Here is a 19,760-nt window from a genome sequence, read left to right as displayed (position 1 = left end):
CCCTGCAACTCTCTCAGCTGGCCAGCCTTAGTTTCAGACTCATCCTTGTGCCTCTTCCATTTAAGGATGCCTGGGATTTCAATGGAGCTACACAGATAATCCAGGATAATGGCTCCATTTCAAGATTCTTTACTTATTCAAATTGCAGAGTCCCTTCTATCATGTAAAAAAAAAGAAAGTGAAGTCGCTTAGTCGTGTCCAACTCTTTGCGACTCCATGGACACCAGTCTCCTCCGTCCATGGGATTTTCTAGGCAAGAGTACTGGAGTGGGTTGCCGTTTCCTTCTCCAGGGAACTTCCCGACCCAGGGATCAAACCCAGGTCTCCCACATTGTAGACAGATGCTTTCCGTCTGGGCTACCACTTGATCTTAGCCAAAAGGCCATGTAAAGTAACATATTAACAGGCTCCAGGAATCAATCACAGGGGCAGGGGAGGGAGATTATTCAGCCTCCACAAGACTCTCTTTTTCACTGTATTCATACTGCAAGAGCCACAAGTAGTAGGTAGTGGCTGGCGTTCAGCACAAATTCAAGTAGCACCAGAACCTCCCTGCTGGCTCAATTGGTAAAGAATCCACCTACAATGCGGGAGACTTGGGTTCAATCCCTGGGTTGGGAAGATCCCCTGGAGAAGGAAAAGGCTACCTACTCCAGTATTCTGGCCTGAATTCCATGGACTGTGTAGTCCATAGGGTCGCAAAGAGTCGGACATGACTGAGTGACTTTCACAAGTGGCACCAACAGAGACTGGCGAGCGCTGAATTCTCTACCACCACATTACCATTAGACAATAAAAGCCTGATTCCCTTACAAATGCCCCTCATGAAACAGCAGAAGTTATTCAGTTTATGAAAGTGCAACTCTTGAGTGGAAATCCTTTTAACGGAAAGAACACACAAAACCCTTTAGCATTGACTGTTCAGCAATGGTGTCATCTTGAGGAAAAGCAAATATTAAATTTTGGGAAAGGTGTATTCACCAGTGGGGACCTCCAAAATCACTGCAGATGGTGACTGCAGCCATGAAATTAAAAGACACTTACTCCTTGGAAGGAAAGTTATGACCAACCTAGACAGCATATTAAAAAGCAGAGACATTACTTTGCTAGCAAAGGTCTGTCTAGTCAAGGCTATGATTTTTCCAGTGGTCATGTATGGATGTAAGAGTTGGTCTATAAAGAAAGCTGAGTGCCGAAGAGTTGATGCTTTCGAACTATGGTGTTGGAGAAGACCCTTGACAGTCCCTTGAAGATCCAACCAGTCCGTCCTAAAGGAGATCAGTCCTGAGTGTTCATTGAAAGGACTGATGTTGAAGCTGAAACTCCAATACTTTGGCCACCTGATGCAAAGAGCTGACTCATTTGAAAATACTGATTCTGGGAAAGGTTGAGGGCAGGAGAAGAAGGGGACGACAGAGGATGAGATGGTTGGATGGCATCACCAACTCAATGGACATGAGTTTGGGTAAACTCCGGGAGTTGGTGATGGATAGGGAGGCCTGGCGTGCTGCAGTCCATGGGGTCGCAAAGAGTCGAATATGACTGAGCAACTGAACTGGACCTATATTAAAATTAAATTGAAAAGAAAAAAAAACACCTTGTTAGAGTCCTCAATAATCTTTTAAGGATAGAAAGAGATCTTGAAAACAAAAGATCTGAGGACTACTGCCTTAAGAGACATACTTGAGTAATTAGTCAAAGCCAGGCATTTTGTGGATACGTGAGAGAATGTTCTGTTTTACCTTTTTTTCTTTTGAAAATGTCTATGGGTAGCTACTCCCTTTCAAACTTATCATAGCTGCAATTATTGTGACCTTGTCACAGGGAATATAAGATCTGGACCTTCTGTTCATCATTTTTTTAAAATTTTATTTTTATTTTTACTTTATTTTACTTTACAATACTGTATTGGTTTTGCCATACATTGACATGAATCCGCCATGGGTGTACATGAGCTCCCGATCATGAACCCCCCCGTCCCACCTCCCACCCCATATCATCTCTCTGGATCATCCCCGTGCACCAGCCCCAAGCATCCTGTATCCTGTATCGAACATAGACTGGCGATTCGTTTCTTACATGATAGTATACATGTTTCAATGCCATTCTCCCAAATCATCCCACCCTCTCCCTCTCCCTCAGAGTCCAAAAGTCCGTTCTACACATCTGTGTCTCTTTTGCTGTCTCGCATATAGGTTCATCATTACCATCTTTCTAAATTCCATATATATGTGTTAGTATACTGTATTGGTGTTTTTCTGTCTGGCTTACTTCACTCTGTATAATCGGATCCAGTTTCATCCATCTCATTAGAACTCATTCAAATGTCTTCTTTTTAATGGCTGAGGAATACTCCATTGTGTATATGTACCACAGCTTTCTTATCCATTCATCTGCTGATGGACATCTAGGTTGTTTCCATGTCCTGGCTATTATAAATAGTGCTGCGATGAACATTGGGGTACATGTGTCTCTTTCAATTCCGGTTTCCTTGGTGTGTATGCCCAGCAGTGGGATTGCTGGGTCATAAGGCAGTTCTATTTGCATTTTTTTAAGGAATCTCCACACTGTTCTCCATAGTGGCTGTACTAGTTTGCATTCCCACCAACAGTGTAAGAGGGTTCCCTTTTCTCAACACCCACTCCAGCATTTACTGCTTGTGGACTTTTGGATTGCAGCCATTCTGACTGGTGTGAAATGGTACCTCATTGTGGTCTTGATTTGCATTTCTCTGATAATGAGTAATGTTGAGCATCTTTTCATGTGTTTGTTAGCTATCCGTATGTCTTCTTTGGAGAAATATCTATTTAGTTATTTGGCCCATTTTTTGATTGGGTCATTTATTTTTCTGGAATTGAGCTACATAAGTTGCTTGTATATTTTTGAGATTAGTTGTTTGTCAGTTGCTTCATTTGCTATTATTTTCTCCCATTCCGAAGGTTGTCTTTTCACCTTGCTTATGGTTTCCTTTGTTGTGCATAAGCTTTTAATTTTAATTAGATCCCATTTGTTTATTTTTGCTTTTATTTCCAGTATTCTTGGAGGTGGATCATAGAGGATCCTGCTGTGATTTATGTCGGAGAGTGTTTTGCCTATGTTCTCCTCTAGGAGTTTTATAGTTTCTGGTCTTATGTTTAGATCTTTAATCCATTTTGAGTTTATTTTTGTGTGTGGTGTTAGAAAGTGATCTAGTTTCATTCTTTTACAAGTGGTTGACCAGTTTTCCCAGCACCACTTGTTAAAGAGATATTCTTTACTCCATTGTATATTCTTGCCTCCTTTGTCAAAGATAAGGTGACCATATGTGTGTGGATTTATCTCTGGGCTTTCTATTTTGTTCCATTGATCTATATTTCTGTCTTAGTGCCAGTACCATACTGTCTTGATGACTGTGGCTTTGTCGTAGAGCCTGAAGTCAGGTAGGTTGATTCCTCCAGTTCCATTCTTCTTTCTCAAGATTGCTTTGGCTATTCGAGGTTTTTTTGTATTTCCATACAAATCTTGAAATTATTTGTTCTAGTTCTGTGAAAAATACCACTGGTAGCTTGATAGGGATTGCACTGAATCTGTAGATTACTTTGGGTAGTATACTCATTTTTACTATATTGATTCTTCTGATCCATGAACATGGTATATTTCTCCATCTATTAGTATCCTCTTTGATTTCTTTCATCAGTGTTTTATAGTTTTCTATATATAGGTCTTTAGTTTCTTGAGCTAGATATATTCCTAAGTATTTTATTCTTTTCGTTGCAATGGTGAATGGAATTGTTTCCTTAATTTCTTTTTCTACTTTCTCATTATTAGTGTATAGGAATGCAAGGGATTTCTGTGTGCTGATTTTATATCCTGCAACTTTACTATATTCATTGATTAGCTCTAGTAATTTTCTGGTGGAGTCTTTAGGGTTTTCTATGTAGAGGATCATGTCATCTGCAAACAGTGAGAGTTTTACTTCTTCTTCTCCAATTTGGATTCCTTTTATTTCTTTTTCTGCTCTGACTGCTGTGGCCAAAACATCCAGAACTATGCTGAATAGTAGCGGTGAAAGTGGGCACCCTTGTCTTGTTCCTGACTTTAGGGGAAATGCTTTCAATTTTTCACCATTGAGGATAATGTTTGCTGTGGGTTTGTCATATATAGCTTTTATTATGTTGAGGTATGTTCCTTCTATTCCTGCTTTCTGGAGAGTTTTTAAAAATATGGAACGCTTCACGAATTTGCGTGTCATCCTTGCGCAGGGGCCATGCTAATCTTCTCTGTATCATTCCAATTTTAGTATATGTGCTGCCAAAGCGAGCACTGTTCATCGTTTACTTGTATCTTCTAGTAGATACAAAATGATTTTCAAGAAAGGCCCCTGACCCTCCCCATGAGTACAGCCTCCACTTTTCATTAAGGGGACTTCTAGTGCCTTCTATTCAGTCTTAGGTTGTGTTAAGCTCTTCAAATGCTTAAGGAAAATGAGCTGAATATAAGTACGTAGCTGTTATAATTCCAAAATATAATTCTAAAATCACTGCTATGTAATGTTATATAAAACCTTCCACCAAAAAATAAAATAAAATGACAATAGTGATACACCTTGATGACTTCTGAAACTCCATGCTGTCCGCCTTTTCCAAAACAGTCTGAATTATATCTATGGATCCTGCCAGAACACCATAAATAATCGATGCCTGTACAATATAGTAACAGTGCCCTCGTGGAATCAGGCCTTGTGATTCAAGCAGGTGATGTTAATGGATGTTATTACAAAAGAAAGCCCTGTGAAAACTACTGCTGTTTACTGCAATCACAGTCCTGAAAATCAGCCTAGCACGTAGAAAGGAATCATTCCATCATGTTGCTCAAAAATGGATTATCTTAAAATCAGTAACAGGGAATCTGCTGAGAAACTGAGTTTTTCTCTCATAAACACTGAGAACCACTTAACTAAACAGGTTTCCTAGTTTCACTCCCCACTACAAAGCTTAGAGCCAAATTCCCAGTCTCCCCTCAGAAAGTACATGGCTGTTAAGCTTTCACCAACATTCATCTCTAGGTTTCCTGCATTTCAACCTGTTTTCCTTTTGCTCCATCCTTCTCAAAAAAGTAGTTATGTCCTGAATTCTGTGTGTCCTTACATGCTGCTTTACGTCTTTTCTCTCAAAAGACATAGAACATCAGTGTATTTCTCATTGTAAATACATTAGCAGTTTTTATCTAACAAGATCTAAGATCCTGGTTAATATGAATCCACTTCTAAGCAACAGCTCAGTTGGCGGGGCTAATGCCCTGCTTCCAGGTTTGCAGGACTAAGGCCTGGACCCTGGACTGTGAGGTCTGCTAAACCCTGAGAGGCATCCAAGGAGATGGCCAGCCAGCTTCTGGCCTGGCCCCTCAGACTCCACTTTCCAGGCCTCCTCCCCTGAAATCCCTCGTGTAGACAGTACTGGTGAATGTGCCACCCAGAGGGACATGAGACCCAAACACAAACATTCTGAATAAAGCTACATCTATTCAAATGAAAATGCTGGATTCTCTGTAAGAGCTCAGAAGGGAAGGGAAGTTCTAGCAAAGATGGACAGGTCACAAGACCAGGACAGACAGTCCACCTTGCAGTTCCGTGTGCTATGAGGCTCTCTGAGTTCTGAGGCTCAGCTTGCGGTATACAGGTGAAAGAGAACACCACAATCTGTTCACATGTGGTGTCTCTGCATTCCAGACCCTGTGATTATGTGCCCCGTGGTCTTGGGGAAAAAACAAACAGCTTACATTTGAATCTAGTATTCCCAAATGTTTAAGGTTCTTTATATCCACGGGGTGGCAAAGTATCAGACATGCCTTAGCAACCACACAACAACAGATGTGGAGGGGTCAGGAGTGAGCCCTCTAGGTGCTTCCGCTCCTCGCACGCTTTCCCTTGGACTATGACACTACCATTCACAAACAATCTAGAAACGTGGGAGGGACTCTTGACACAGCAAGTAAGCCACACTATTCACATTTCACGCATGATAAAAAGGGATGTAAGGAGCTAAACTTTAAACTCATTACTGTCATCAACACAAACTAACCATTGAGAGTTCCTTTGCTGAACAGTGGCTGACTCTAGTTTTCAGTTTTCTTACTCCCAGTGAGGCCAGTACATTTAGGAATAACACGCAGAGGTTGTGCAGAGGAACGCTTGTGTGTTTCATTTTCAACGAATCAAGAACCATATGGCTTTCTTTAATGAATACAACTCTGACAACAAAATCTTGGCCCTTTCTTCCTGCAACTTCTAATGAAAAATTTTGCATTTTCTATAGAATTTGAATTACAGACTAACGTGACTCATTCAATATACTTAAACACATATCAAGTCTAATTTGTCAGCTTTTCACTAGTTTATAGACTTTTGATACTACCAATTAGTCATCATTATCATTATGGATAAGCTCTATTTTTTAATCACAGCATATTCTGTATCATTTAGGATTCACTCTGAGCAGATAAGGCTGATTTCATCTTTGAGGTCCATGGGTCCATCTCTTTAAGCTATTTTCAAAACAAGAGCTATGCAACATGTAAGTAACTCGATTATTCACTGGAGTCAGGGGACTCCACAGTGGTTTATCTCTGCAATCTAAATCCTAGTCCAGAGTCGTATTCCAGTTTTAGATAGGGCTATATTCCTTTTTGATACTACCAGGAATGTTCCCAACATCTCACCTGACTGCTAAGTTCAAAGGAAACTGGTCAAGTTGGGGGACCGAGCCTAAGGCACCCACGGGGAAGGAACACAGAAGACAGGTGAACCACTACGAGTTACAGAGGAAAGCTCTAAGGCCAAGTGACTGGCTGGGGCTACGCAGCTGATAGCTGGCAGCGCCATGGTGTAAGTGCAGCACTGCAACTGGCGCGCCAGTGAACGTGAGGTTTCTATCCAACACCCAAGCCAGACACCAACAGTTCTCTCTAGTGACTGATGACTTTCTGGTGTTGTAAAGAGAAATTAAGTCAAAGACTACTTAACACTCAACCGCGTGTCCCACTGCCCACTTCCATGCTCCAGACTCAGGGATGACCTCTGCCCTCAGACACCTGTCCCGGCCCAGATGGGGAGGTCTCCCTGGGGCCACACTTCCTCCAGGATAGCCCTCCCCAGCTACTGTGAAGAGAACCACGTCCGCTCTGCTGAGAGAAGTAAAAGGAAAGTGGAAAGTGAAGTCGCTCAGTCGTGTCCGACTCTGCGACCCCATGGACTGTAGCCTACCAGGCTCCTCTGTCCACGGGATTTTCCAGGGAAGAGTACTTGAGTGGACTGCCATTTACCAATCCTACCAGCTACATTCGCTGTCTCACAACATAATCCCTTTTCTCCCAACTGGGCCTTCATGCCTTATCTCCTGTTCTAGAACACTCTTCACAATTCTAAACAGGTATCAAAATAATATCCTTCTGGGGACTTCCCGGCAGCCCAGTGGCTAGGACTTCGCATTCCAATGCAGGACGTGTGCGTTCAATCCTTGGTTGGGAAGCTAAGATCTCACATGACTCACAGCCGAAAAACAAAAACATAAAACAGAAGCAATGTTGTAATGAATTCAATAAAGACTGGAAAGTAGTCCACGTCAAACAACTTTTAAAAATTAATAGTAATACACTTTCAAGATGTAACATTTAGAACCTGTAACCACCCAAGTTTACACCTACATAGTTGTTGTCAACCGCTGTTCCACAACCTGCACCTTCAACCAGGCACTTCTGAGGACAGACTGCATGGAAAACGTTAATAGCCGCTTACCCCTTGTCGTTCCAACTTCTCCCTTGCTGACAGAACCTTCATTTTGTGTGGCTGGTAACGTGCCTAACCGCAGGGGACAGATCAGGATTGTTCTAACCAGTCAGTAATCCTCCTAGTCAGGGATCAGTCTAGGTGTGGGCATGTAACTCAGTTCTGGCCAGTGACGGAAGAGGAAGTCTACTGATGGGGTTTTTGAAAAATATCCTTCCTGGTTAAAAAAAATAATGATAACAAAAGAAAATTCTTCTTTGTCCCCTTGCTCCTTCCTTCTGACGTGACACACTCTCCTGTGGAAAACTATAAATGAAGACATCACCAGTCCTAGAAAGATGCAAAGAGCTGGTCCTCCTATGTCTTTCTACTACCCTCAGTTTCTAAGTGCTTCATATAAAGGGCCAGGGAGCTACTTAAACACAGAAAAATGGGTATGTTGTTAAATTTCACCTGATTTTTCAAATTATGAATATATGTGTTTATCTGGTTTATAACTTAGTAATTAAAATTAGGGGGAAAGAATCCACCAACAAGGAAGAGAGCAAATGACCAATAACAGCAAAACACTGTTGTTGCTTTTCTAAATCAAACATTCAAGATACAAGGCAGTGAGAACCTGAACTGCCAACACTGTGAAAAGAAGTCAAACAGGTACTCCCCGACAGCCTGGTCTATTTGCCCGGAGCCTTTTCCGGTTCACAGCAGCACCATGACCGTGCTCTCCAGCTGAGAGCTCTCACCCATCTCCTGGGGCCACAGAGACAAAAGCACTTGGGAGTGGACTCGAAGGGCCAGCATCCTGGAGAAAAGAGACGCAACACTTCCTACCAGGATACCTTTCTCTTCAAACAGCTACAATTCCTACACTTCAGGAGCGAGAGGCTGAGAAACCAAGCACAGGGCAGCGGTTCGGAACCTGAAACGGTGAGCAGAGCCGCCATCAGTCTCAGCCAGGCACACAGAGACCGAGAGCCTTCGTGAATACGCCAGGCTTTCTCCTAGACCCTCAAGGGCTCTGCCCTAAAACTAAAGTGAGCAAAAAACAGACTAAACCTCAGGAAGCCTGAAACCAGGCTGCAAATTCTCTCCATCTTTGATGGGATCATTGCAATTGGCTCCTGGACTACCCGTCTGCCAGAAATTCTAAATACACTCTGGTGAAGATATCACCTTCACCAGAGCACCTGTAAGTGTTTGCATACAACATTTAGCACTCAATAAGAATTACAGAGCACAGCTGCTGCTGCTGCTAAGTCACTTCAGTCCTGTCCGACTCTGTGCGACCCCACAGATGGCAGCCCACCAGGCTCCCCCGTCCCTGGGATTCTCCAGGCAGGAACACTGGAGTGGGGTGCCATTTCCTTCTCCAATGCCTGAAAGTGAAAAGTGACGGTGAAGTCGCTCAATCGTATCCAACTCTCAGCGACCCCATGGACTGCAGCCTACCAGGCTCCTCCGTCCACAGGATTTTTCCAGGCAAGAGTACTGGAGTGGGGTGCCATCACGTTCTCCGGAGCCCATCTGCAGTTAAGGTCAAAAGGAGGAAACCAAGAGGAAAAAAGCAAGAGATACAGACTCACAGGTGACCTCAACATGAGATGACTCAGACATGAACTTTTAAACAAGTGATTAGTACAGAGGTGAAAAAAAGCACACACATACACAAAAACCACAGAGAGTTTCTCCCAGAGTACATTAGTCTATTTAAAAACAATCAAATGGGAATTCTATGGCTGATAAATAACTGAAATTCAAAACCTGACAAAAAATAATGAGATAGCGCTACACACCTGTGACAAAAGCCAGACTCCAGAACATGGACACAACATCAAAAACTGACAAGAACAGGTGCAGCAGGAGCTCTCAGTCACTGAGAGTAGGAGAGCGAAGAGGTGCAGCCACTTTTGGCTGCTGCTTATAAAACCACAGAGGTTAAAGCATCTGCCTGCAATGCGGGAGACCCGGGGTTCGATCCCTGGATCGGGAAGATCCCCTGGAGAAGGAAATGGCAACCCACTCCACTATTCTTGCCTGGAGAATCCCATGGATGGAGGAGCCTGGTAGGCTACAGTCCATGGGGTCGCAAAGAGTCGGACACAACTGAGCGACTTCACTTTACCTCACTTCACTATAAAACCACACATAATACTTGATCCAGGTTCCTTGCTATTCACCCCAATGAAGTGAAATATCCAAATTTAAAAAAGAAAATATAGAAGAAAGCATAAGAGACACAAGTGAAAAGATGTAACAAATGTGACTGGCATCTGAAAAGGAAAGCAGAGGGGAATACTAGAAACAATACTTGAGGACACCAGGTCAGAATTATCCAAAAATGAAAAAAAAAAAAAAAAAACAGGTCACAATTCAGGAAGTGCTAAACCCCAGCCAGGATAAACAATAAGAAAACTACACTTAGGCACACTATGACTAAGCTTTGGTTTCAGGAAAACCAAAGACAAAGTAAAAAGCCTAAAAGAAGCCAGACTGGGGGAAAAATACAACTGACTTTTCAACAGAAGGCAAATGACATGAGAATTATATCTTCGAAGTGTTCAAAAAAGATTGATGTAAATCTGGAATACAGCTGCAAAAATATCCTTCAGAAATAAAGATAAAACAAAAGCTTGCACAAAAACTAAGTGAACTTACTGCTAGCAGATTGCAATTAAAAGAAATACTAATGAGAGTTCTTCAGGCAGAAAGATAATTATCCCAGATAGAAACACGAAAATGCAGGACAGAATAAAGAGCACCGGAAAAAGTAAAGTTGCGAAACCTAAACAGGTATCGACATAAGACAACAACAATGTCTTGTGCAGTTTAAAATATATAAAGAATTAAAATAGCAGACAACAATAGCACAAAAAGCAGGAGGGGAGGAAAGGGGCTAAAATATCCTAAGGCCCTTACATTTCCCATAAACTGGTAAAAGCACTCATTTATGCCACCCTAACCATGAAAACCGGAGAAGGCAATGGCACCCCACTCCAATACTCTTGCCTGGAAAATCCCATGGACGGAGGAGCCTGGAAGGCTGCAGTCCATGGGGTCACTGAGGGTCGGACACAACTGAGCGACTTCACTTTCACTTCTCACTTTCCTACATTGGTGAAGGAAATGGCAACCTGCTCCAGTGTTCTTGCCTGGAGAATCCCAGGGACGGGTGAGCCTGGTGGGTTGCCGTCTATGGGGTCGCACAGAGTCGGACACGACTGAAACGACTTAGCAGCAGCAACCATGAAAACTGGAAGGAATCCACTAACTTTAAGTTTCATCCTAATTCTTCCACTATTTTAACTCTGTCAAATGACTTATATGATCCTTCAGCTGTCAGGAATAAAATGAAGGCATATAACCAAGCTTGATGACTCATTTTATTTGTAATTAATTCACTCATTCAATAAATAAGTACCGACTATATGTCCAAAGGGCTTCCCTGGTGGCTTGGTGGCAAAGAATCCGCCTGCCAGTGTAGGAGATGTGGGTTCGATCCCTGGGTCAGGAAGATCCCCTGGAGAAATGAATAGCAATCCACTCCAGGATTCTTGCCTGGGAAATCCCACAGACACAGGAGCCTGGAAGGTTATAGGCCATGGGGTCACAAAGAGTCAGACATGACTCTGCGACTGAATAACAACAAAAAATATGTCAAGAAAGAAAAGTACTAATTTATAGTAGAACTAATAAGAATACATGTTATAATCTCTAGAGTAACCCATCAAACAAAATTTAAGAGAATGCTTAACAGTATTGGAGGGAAGGAAGCAAGGTGGGAAAAAAAAAACCAACTGTGACAAACAGAACAGAAGTAGAAAGACAGTAGACTTGACCCTAAAAATATCAGTGGTTACATTAAATGTAAGCAGACTACATTTACATAAAACCAACGCAAGAAACAAAACTCATACATATCTGGGTTTCGGTGTGTCCACGCGCGCTCAGTCCCTTCAATTGTGTCCGATTCTTTGAGGCCCCATGGATGTAGGCCTCCAGGCTCCTCTGTCCATGGGGATTCTCCAGGCAAGAACGCTGGAGTGGGTAGCCACGCCTTCCTCCGGGGACCTCCCCCACCCAGGGGCCGAACTCTTGTCTCCCGCACTGGCGGTTCTTTACCACTAGCACCACCTGCATTCTGGTACAAAGATAGCCAAATATTTCAGTGTAACAGAGGGAAAAGTCCAGAAACAGACCTATAGAAATACATCCACCTGATAGATGAGAAACATGTCTCTCCAATACACTGGAAAATGGAAGATTTTTCAATATATGGGCCGAATAGTTATCCACATAGGAAAAAATGAATCTGAACACTTACATCACATATAAAAATTAACTGCAGTTAGATTACAAGACTAAATGCAAGAGACGTACAAACAATAAAACTTCTAGGAGATAAGGAGAGAATACCTTCTTGATCTTGAGGTATGTATGGGAAGCTATCTTAACACAGAACAGGAAAAGTATAAAGAATAAAGGAAAACATTAACTGGGTTTCATTAAAATTGACAGATCTTCATCAAAAGATTCTATTAAGAGCAAGAGAAGACATGTGCAATACATAAATATAACAAAGGACTCAATCAGAATGCATAAAGACCTCTTGGGCAAAATGACTGAACAGTCACTTCAAAAGACGCTATCTAAAAAGCCAAACAACACACAAAAGGCATTTAAACTCATAAGCCATTGCTGCTGCTGCTGCTGCTAAGTCGCTTCAGTCATGTCTGACTCTGTGCGACCCCATAGACGGCAGCCCACCAGGCTCCCCCGTCCCTGGGAGTCTCAGGCAAGAACACTGGAGTGGGTTGCCATTTCCTTCTCCAATGCATGAAAGTGAAAAGTGAAAGTGAAGTCACTGAGTCGTGTCCAACTCTCAGCGACCCCATGGACTGCAGCCTACCAAGCTCCTCCGTCCACGGGATTTTCCAGGCAAGAGTACTGGAGTGGGGTGCTATAAGCCATTAGGCAACTGTAAATCAAACCCAAAATTTGAGACTACTGCACCCACATCAGAAGAGCCCAAATTTTTAAACCAATAACATCAGATATTAGTGAAGACGTGACGCAAGCAGAACTCTCACACACTGCTGACACGATGTACAGACTGTAACCACCTTCGACAGGATCTGACATTCACACACCTGTCATCTAAAGGCCATCTTGAGGGATAAATCCTACACAACTGTGTACATGATATGCACTAAAATATATGCACCTGAAAATTCTCAGCACCATTATTGTCAACAGCCAAAATCTAAGAAAAATTAATTTTAAAAACCTAAATGTGTTTCACAACAAATGATGGATAGAACAGATAAACTGAAGTGTATTTACAAATGGCATACTACATGGCAATGAAAATAAATTAACTAACTATTGCTATCTTCAACAACATAGGTGAATCAAAACACACGTAAATGACACCAGACTCAAAAGAGTATATATAGTATAAATCCTTTTGTATAAAGTTTAAGTACCTGCAAATGTAATCTGTGGTGACAGAAATCAAGATAACAGTTACCTCTGAAACTGGAAGGGAGAACACAGGCAGATTACTGGGAAACTGGTCATGTTTTATATCTTATTTGAGGTATATGAGTGTAACTACTTCATAGAAATTTATTCATTCCCATGCTTGTGACATGGTGATTATTGTGCTGGCTAATTTTATGTATCAACGAGGCTGGGCAAAGAGATACCCAGATAGCCAGTAAAACATCATGTCCGTGTGTGTCTGCGAGGGCCTTTCCCGAAGAGATGAGCATTTGAACTGGCGGACTAAAAACTCTCCTCTTGCTGGAGCCGCCCTCGGACATCAGCACCACGGGACCTGGGCCATCAGGCGTAGACTGGGCCTCTAGGCACTGGCTCCACTGGTGCCCAGGCCTTTGGATCTGGACTGGAACCACACCACCAACTTTTCTGAGCTCCCACTATGCAGCTGGCCGCTGGTGGGATTTCTCAGCCTCCGCCATCACATGAGCCCATCTTTCATAATAAATCTCTTTCTGTATGTCTCTGTCTCTCTCTATATATAATATATACCCCGTAACTTTTGCTTTTCTGCTTCAGCTACAGTTGTGTACCTCTCTGCAATATATTATACTGAAATTTTTATGCTTATCCATATATGAGATTTTCTTTTGAGCTTCCCTGGTAGCTCAGTGGTAAGGAATCTAGCTGTACTGCATGCCACTCAGGTTTGACCCCCGGGGTTGGGGAAGATCCCTGAGAGAAGAATACGGCAACCCATTCCAGCATTCTTGCCTGGGAAATTCCATGGACAGAGGAGCCTGGCGGGCTAGAGTCCATGGAGTTGCAAAAGAGTTGGACAGAACTGAGTGGCTAAACAACAAATGAAAAGTAGACACCAGTGGCAGCTGTATAACATCGTGAATGGACTAAATTCCAGTGAACTGTACACTTTAAAATGATTACATGAATCACCGCAATTAAAATGGAAACAGGGACTTCCCTGGTGGCCCAATGGCTAAGACTCCACACTCCCAATGCAGGGGGCTCAAGGTTCAACCCCTGGTCAGGGAACTGAATTCCATATGCCGCAACTAAGAGCTCACATGCCACAACTAAAGATTCCGCATGCTGCAACTAAGACCCAGCCCAGCCAAATAAATAAGTAAAAATAAAACAACAAAGCCATCCCAAAACTTAACCTCAATAAAACAATGTCTACCAGTAGACATTCATGATGACAAATATTGCGATGAGCTCCAATGTCAAACTTACCCACTGCTGTGTCACCATCTAACAAATTGTCATCTTCAGAAGTCTGGAAGTCCATAATAACACCTGCCCCGTCTAAAAGCTCCTCATCACTACTCACACTGGTTATACTGTTGTAGCTGTTTCTACAGTAGCCTCTATGGAACAGCTGCTCAGACTCCATTTAGCTGTCTGGTTATCTGAAAAAAAAAGCAGGGGGGGAAGGGGAGAAATGGCTTTAACATTTTCACAACATATAATAAAAACCATCTACTTTAACAATTTAAAGAAAACTTCTGATCTCATATTAAAAAAAAAATACTAACTTCATTACTATAACAATAGCTAACTCTATTGGGTTAAGTCTTGGGGGATCATTTAATAATTCTATTCTCACCAAGCAGTTGTAAAAAGGAATGAAGAACTTCTTCAGGTAATGGTATAAAGTAGTCTCTTAGATCCACTGTTTCAAAATACAAAGTACAGAGAAGTGCTTACAATATACTATAGTATATGCAAGGGCGTCCCTGGGGGCTCAGATGGCAAAGAATCCACCTGCAGTGCAGGAGACCAGAGCTCAGTCCCTGGGTCAGGAAGAGCCCGTGGAGAAGGGAATGGCACCCCACTCCAGTATTCTTGCCCGGAAAATCCCATGGACAGAGGAGCCTGGCAGCCTACAGTTCATGGGGTTACAAGAGTTGGACACGACTTAGCAACTAAATGACAACCACGAGATATGTGGGGCTTCCACCCAAAGAAAGGGGGCTGCGGTAGAGGCTGACCTGCAGCACATAATTGGCTGTGCGTGTACAGACCACCTCTGGAGAGAGTTCTAAGACAGTTGCCCACGGGAGAAAGGAACAGTTGCTGACGCACCAGGTATGAAAGGGAGATACTAGTACCTTTTGGATATCTCACCAGGTATAAATACTAATGTTAAAGTAATGTCATTTAAACACCTGTAAAATTCCATTCTCCTTTCACTTTAAAATTTAAAGCTTCAAAGCCCATAGTCAAATATCAGCCGTGAAAATATGGTAATGGGTCACTATTTGCAGTTTTTTCCATAAGAGAATTAACAAGCAAGAACATGTTTTCAAGGCTCTTACTCCGTACTGTTAGAACAGTGTAACTCCTGAACAGCTTGGTGTTTTAAATGCCATCTACCTACTTGCTCAACATCAAAAGGAGTGAGCGAGACACCAGCAAGAGGTTCGAAAGCTTTGTGGGTGGGACTTGAAAGCTAGAGTCGCAGGAGCAGCCCATCCAGTAAGCCTGGTCAAGCGAGATTTGCCAGCTCTGTCACGATGAGCACACACATGAGTGAAGGTGAGCGGAGCGACGCACAGTCCACTTTCAGTGCTGCAATCTAGCACAGAAGCCTTCAAGGTCAAAACACTCTCCAGTCCTCAGGATATTTTTCTCTGGCCAGGTGCGGCTGGGGTTGGGGAGAAGTAACTTCTAAATAAAAATTATGGGGTCGCAAAGAGTCAGACACGACTGGGCAACTTAACAACAACAACTTTTAAAAGATGTATAAATTACCTAACTTAAAGAGAAGTTAAGAGAAGGTGGAGCTTGAGAGCTCTGGTCTGAACGTCTTACGCAGTAAGTAGAACATAATACGCAGGTAACAGTGATCAAATATCAGACTGTTGACTTAACCAAGTAGGTAAAAAGAGAGACGCACTCAGTGTTCAATAAACAAGGCCTTCCAACTACAATGCTAGTCTGGTCGTGGTAAAATAACCAAAAACTAGCACCTAAGTTACACAGAAAATCTTAAATATTTACTTCTTTGCAACTTTACTGATGTTTCATGATTACCTCTACCAAAAATGACCTATTATACAGAGATCCATTAGAATATATTAAAACAAGAGTTTTATTTCAAGGTAAATGTTAGAATAGTATGAAAATAACTGTTCATGCTAAGAACTTTGCAGTGTCCACAAAGGTGATCAAATTCAATCTTGTGGCTCTTGGGTAAAGAACGAAAAGTTTAAAAAAAAAAAAAAGCATTATCAATTCAAAAGTCATTTTTATTTTGATGTAGCAAAGCACATCCACTAAGGTTTTGCAAAGAACACAGACACTATTCTTCACTTCTTTACATGACGGTCACACTGGAAGGGCTTAATACTTGTGATAACATGCGTCAATGGACATTCATTTGCTAGAGGCTGTACAACACTGAGAAATCGCGCTGAAGTAAAACTGTGTCCTGGGCCCTCCCTCAGCAAGTTCCAACACAGCTCCTCCATTTTGTCCCTAGAAGTCCCTCAAAAACTGTTAGTGATAACTTGTAAATTAACCCTTTCGCGGTGTTTAGAAAACTTCATTTCACAAACACCTCTGATACATCTAAACTTCACAGCTTTCTTTGTAACAAGAGCAACCAACTCTGTTTCAAAGTTTATTAAAATCAGTTCTTATAGAAGTTCTACTTCTATAAATTCAATAACTTTAAAAAACTATTTTTATTAACCCAAAAACCTGTAGGGCTAAACTGTCTGACCAGCAGTCACTAGCCCTGAAACATGGCTCTAAGAAGTATCTACAGGATTCCTGTGCTTTCATAAAAAAAGGAATGCCAAATCTTTCACTAATAATTTTACATTGATTCTGTGATGAAACAAACGGGCTTTTCCCAGTGGCTCAGCAGTAAAGAATCTGCCTGCAATGCAGGAGACACAGGTGCCACCCCTAGGCCAGGCAGATCCCCCGGAGGCGGGAATGGCAACCCACTCCAGTATTGTTTTCTTTTCTCCCCACTCCAATGTTCTTGCCTGGGCAATCCCATGGGCAGAGGAGCCTGGCAGGCCACAGTCCACGGGGTCGCAAAGAGTCATGTAAGACTAAAGACACACGTGTGTGCTGAAATAATACTTTAGATATAATGGGTTACATAAAATATATCATTAAAATTCATCTTACCATTTTCTTTTTAATGTGCTTACTAAGAAATTGAAAGTTATACATGTGGCTTGTATTTGCAGCACAGGTATTTTTATTGCTCAACACTGCTATAAAATAGTCAGGAATCCATGAAAGCATAAAGTAAGTACACAGAAGGAATATGGACACCAGTGTTAAACCGCTTCAGGTTCTAAACTCCATCCCCAGGCTTGATCACAAAAGGCTATTTAAACCGTAATACAGCAACTGAAATTCTGCATAGAAAAAAATGAATACTACAGTCTTATTTTTCCTTTTAAACTGTCAAAAACATATTTAAAACCATTTCAAATCATTTTAACAGACACAGTGACTTGCGAATATGTTCCTGTAGAGCTATGAAGAGTAGAGCTAATCCGAGAAAAATCCCCAGGGAGAAAACTGGTGCGCTGCAGTGACTTCCTCAGTGATCCGTGCACCATCACCCTGGCCCTTCGCATCTCTTCTCCACCCTGCAGCCAGCATGATCTTTTCTCAGGGCAGGCCTGATGCTCACCTCTCCCCATGCCATGGATTAAGGCCTTAATCACTTCTCACCACGTTTTGCCAGCAAAGTCTTCAACACAGCAGACAAGCCCGTGCAGCCAGGCCTCTCCCAGACACACACCCTCCTCTGGGCCCTACGAGGCTGCCCCGGTGCCTGCCCAGGCTCAGCTGCGCCCTGGGCGTGGAAAGGGTCCTGCCCTCTTCATGGAGGTGACAGTCCTATGTATCCTTCAGCTCTCACCTCAAGCACCCTGTAGTCAGTGAACAAACTCTCCAGCAGAGTTTATATGTCAGGCACCACCCTAAGCACATTACAAACTCATTTAGTATCTGTACTAACCACAACCACAGTCCCAAAGCTCAGGCTCTACCGTCATCCCCATCTCACAGGCGAGGACGCTGACACACGAAGAGCTGCAGTAACCGCCGCAAAGTCGCGTGCTGTAACGAAGCTGCCTCCGCACCCGTCCACCTGGGCTGCCGCCCCGACCAGGTCCAGTGCACACGGTGAGTCCCCCGCCTCCCCTGATGGCACACGCCCCAGGTGCAGTGTCGCCCTGCTTCGCGGGATAACTGACGGCTGTCTGTCCCCCGGAAGGCGGCACAAGGCCTGGCCGCGCCCATTTCTGCACAGCACCACGAGCCTACGAGGGCTTCACTTTTTTAAACGTTTTAGTTGGAGACAATGGAGATGAGATGGCTGGGCGGCATCACCAATGCAATGAACACGAACTTGGGCAAACTCTGGGAGATGGCGAGGGACAGGCAGGTCGGCCTGCTGTGGCCCACGGGTCACAAGGAATCGGACATGACTGAGCGGCAGAACAGCAACGGTGATTTTGCACGCAAGTGCAGTAAGGAATTCAAAGAGCTCCTGCGTCGCCTCCAACGGCCACGCGGAGACACTGACACAGGGCCTCCCCTCACAAGGACGCCTCCTGCTGCCTCAACAGCCGCAGCCACTCTCCTCCAGTCCCCCAGCACCGCCTGTTCCTAAGCCCTGGCGACCTACAGCCCGCTATTTCTGTAACTCTGCCGCGTCAACAGCACTGCGCAAATGGAGCCGTGTGGTCCGCGCCCTTGGGGACAGGCTGTCCGCTCGGCACCCGGCAGGACTCTCTGCAGAGCCATCTGGGGCTGGGGTCTGCCAGCAGCCCTCCCCTCTTTATGGCAGAGTTGTGCTCTGTGCACACACACCATGTCTGTCTGTTTAGCCATTCACCTGTGGAAGAACATCTGGCTCTTTTCCATGTTTGGGCTATCACAAACAAAGCCACAATAAATACCCATGTACAGATCTCTTTGTGAACTTAAAGTCTTCATTTCTCCGGGATAAAAGCCAAGGACTGCTATTACTGTGCCGTATGGTAACTGCATGTCTGGCTCCTAAAGAAACCGCCAGTTTAACATCCGCCCCCTCGATGTCTGGGTGAGCCTGGTTTTCCACATCCAAACCGGCACTCGGTGGTATATGCGTTTCGCCATTCTGACAGGTGTGTTTCGGTAGCTCATGGTTCTTTTAGCGTGGTTCCCTAACGGCTAATGGTGAGCATATTTTACGTGCTTACTTGCTATCTGCATACCCTCCTCAGCGATATGAGTGTCCACAGCTTTTGCCAATTCTAACTGAACTGTTTTCCTTCCGAGTTTCGCATTTTAGAATATATATCTTAGATACTAGTCCTTTGTCAGATGTGTTGTTTGCAAATATTGTCTCCCACTCTGCAGCTTGGTTGTCTACTTTCTAACAGGGTCTTGTTTGTTGTTTAGTTGCTAAGTTGTATCTGCTCTTTTGTGACCTCATGGACTGTAGCTCACCAGGCTC

The 19,760-nt window shown here is 43.3% G+C and overlaps 1 protein-coding gene and 1 non-coding gene across 5 annotated transcripts in view; both read right to left on the bottom strand.

Moving 5' to 3' along the window:
• CLCN3 (chloride voltage-gated channel 3) overlaps positions 1-19,760 on the bottom strand; it is a 97,171-nt gene that overhangs the window by 71,470 nt on the left and 5,941 nt on the right. For all 4 annotated transcript variants that reach the window (XM_040228642.1, XM_040228886.1, XM_040228956.1 and 1 more), the window contains exon 2: positions 14,516-14,691. In XM_040228642.1, coding sequence (XP_040084576.1) covers positions 14,516-14,675 — 160 coding nt within the window. In that variant the 5' untranslated portion in view covers positions 14,676-14,691. The remainder of the gene's footprint in view (positions 1-14,515; positions 14,692-19,760) is intronic.
• Positions 4,197-4,303, bottom strand: LOC120867940. The gene has a single exon (XR_005722085.1). It is a non-coding gene; the product is annotated as a U6 spliceosomal RNA (small nuclear RNA).

The sequence above is a fragment of the Oryx dammah genome, unplaced genomic scaffold (assembly GCF_014754425.2).
Source record: "Oryx dammah isolate SB20612 unplaced genomic scaffold, SCBI_Odam_1.1 HiC_scaffold_1, whole genome shotgun sequence".
NCBI classification, from domain to species: domain Eukaryota; kingdom Metazoa; phylum Chordata; class Mammalia; order Artiodactyla; family Bovidae; genus Oryx; species Oryx dammah.
The sequence above is the reverse complement of the archived record's forward strand: the minus strand, read 5'-3'. Positions and strand labels throughout refer to the sequence as shown.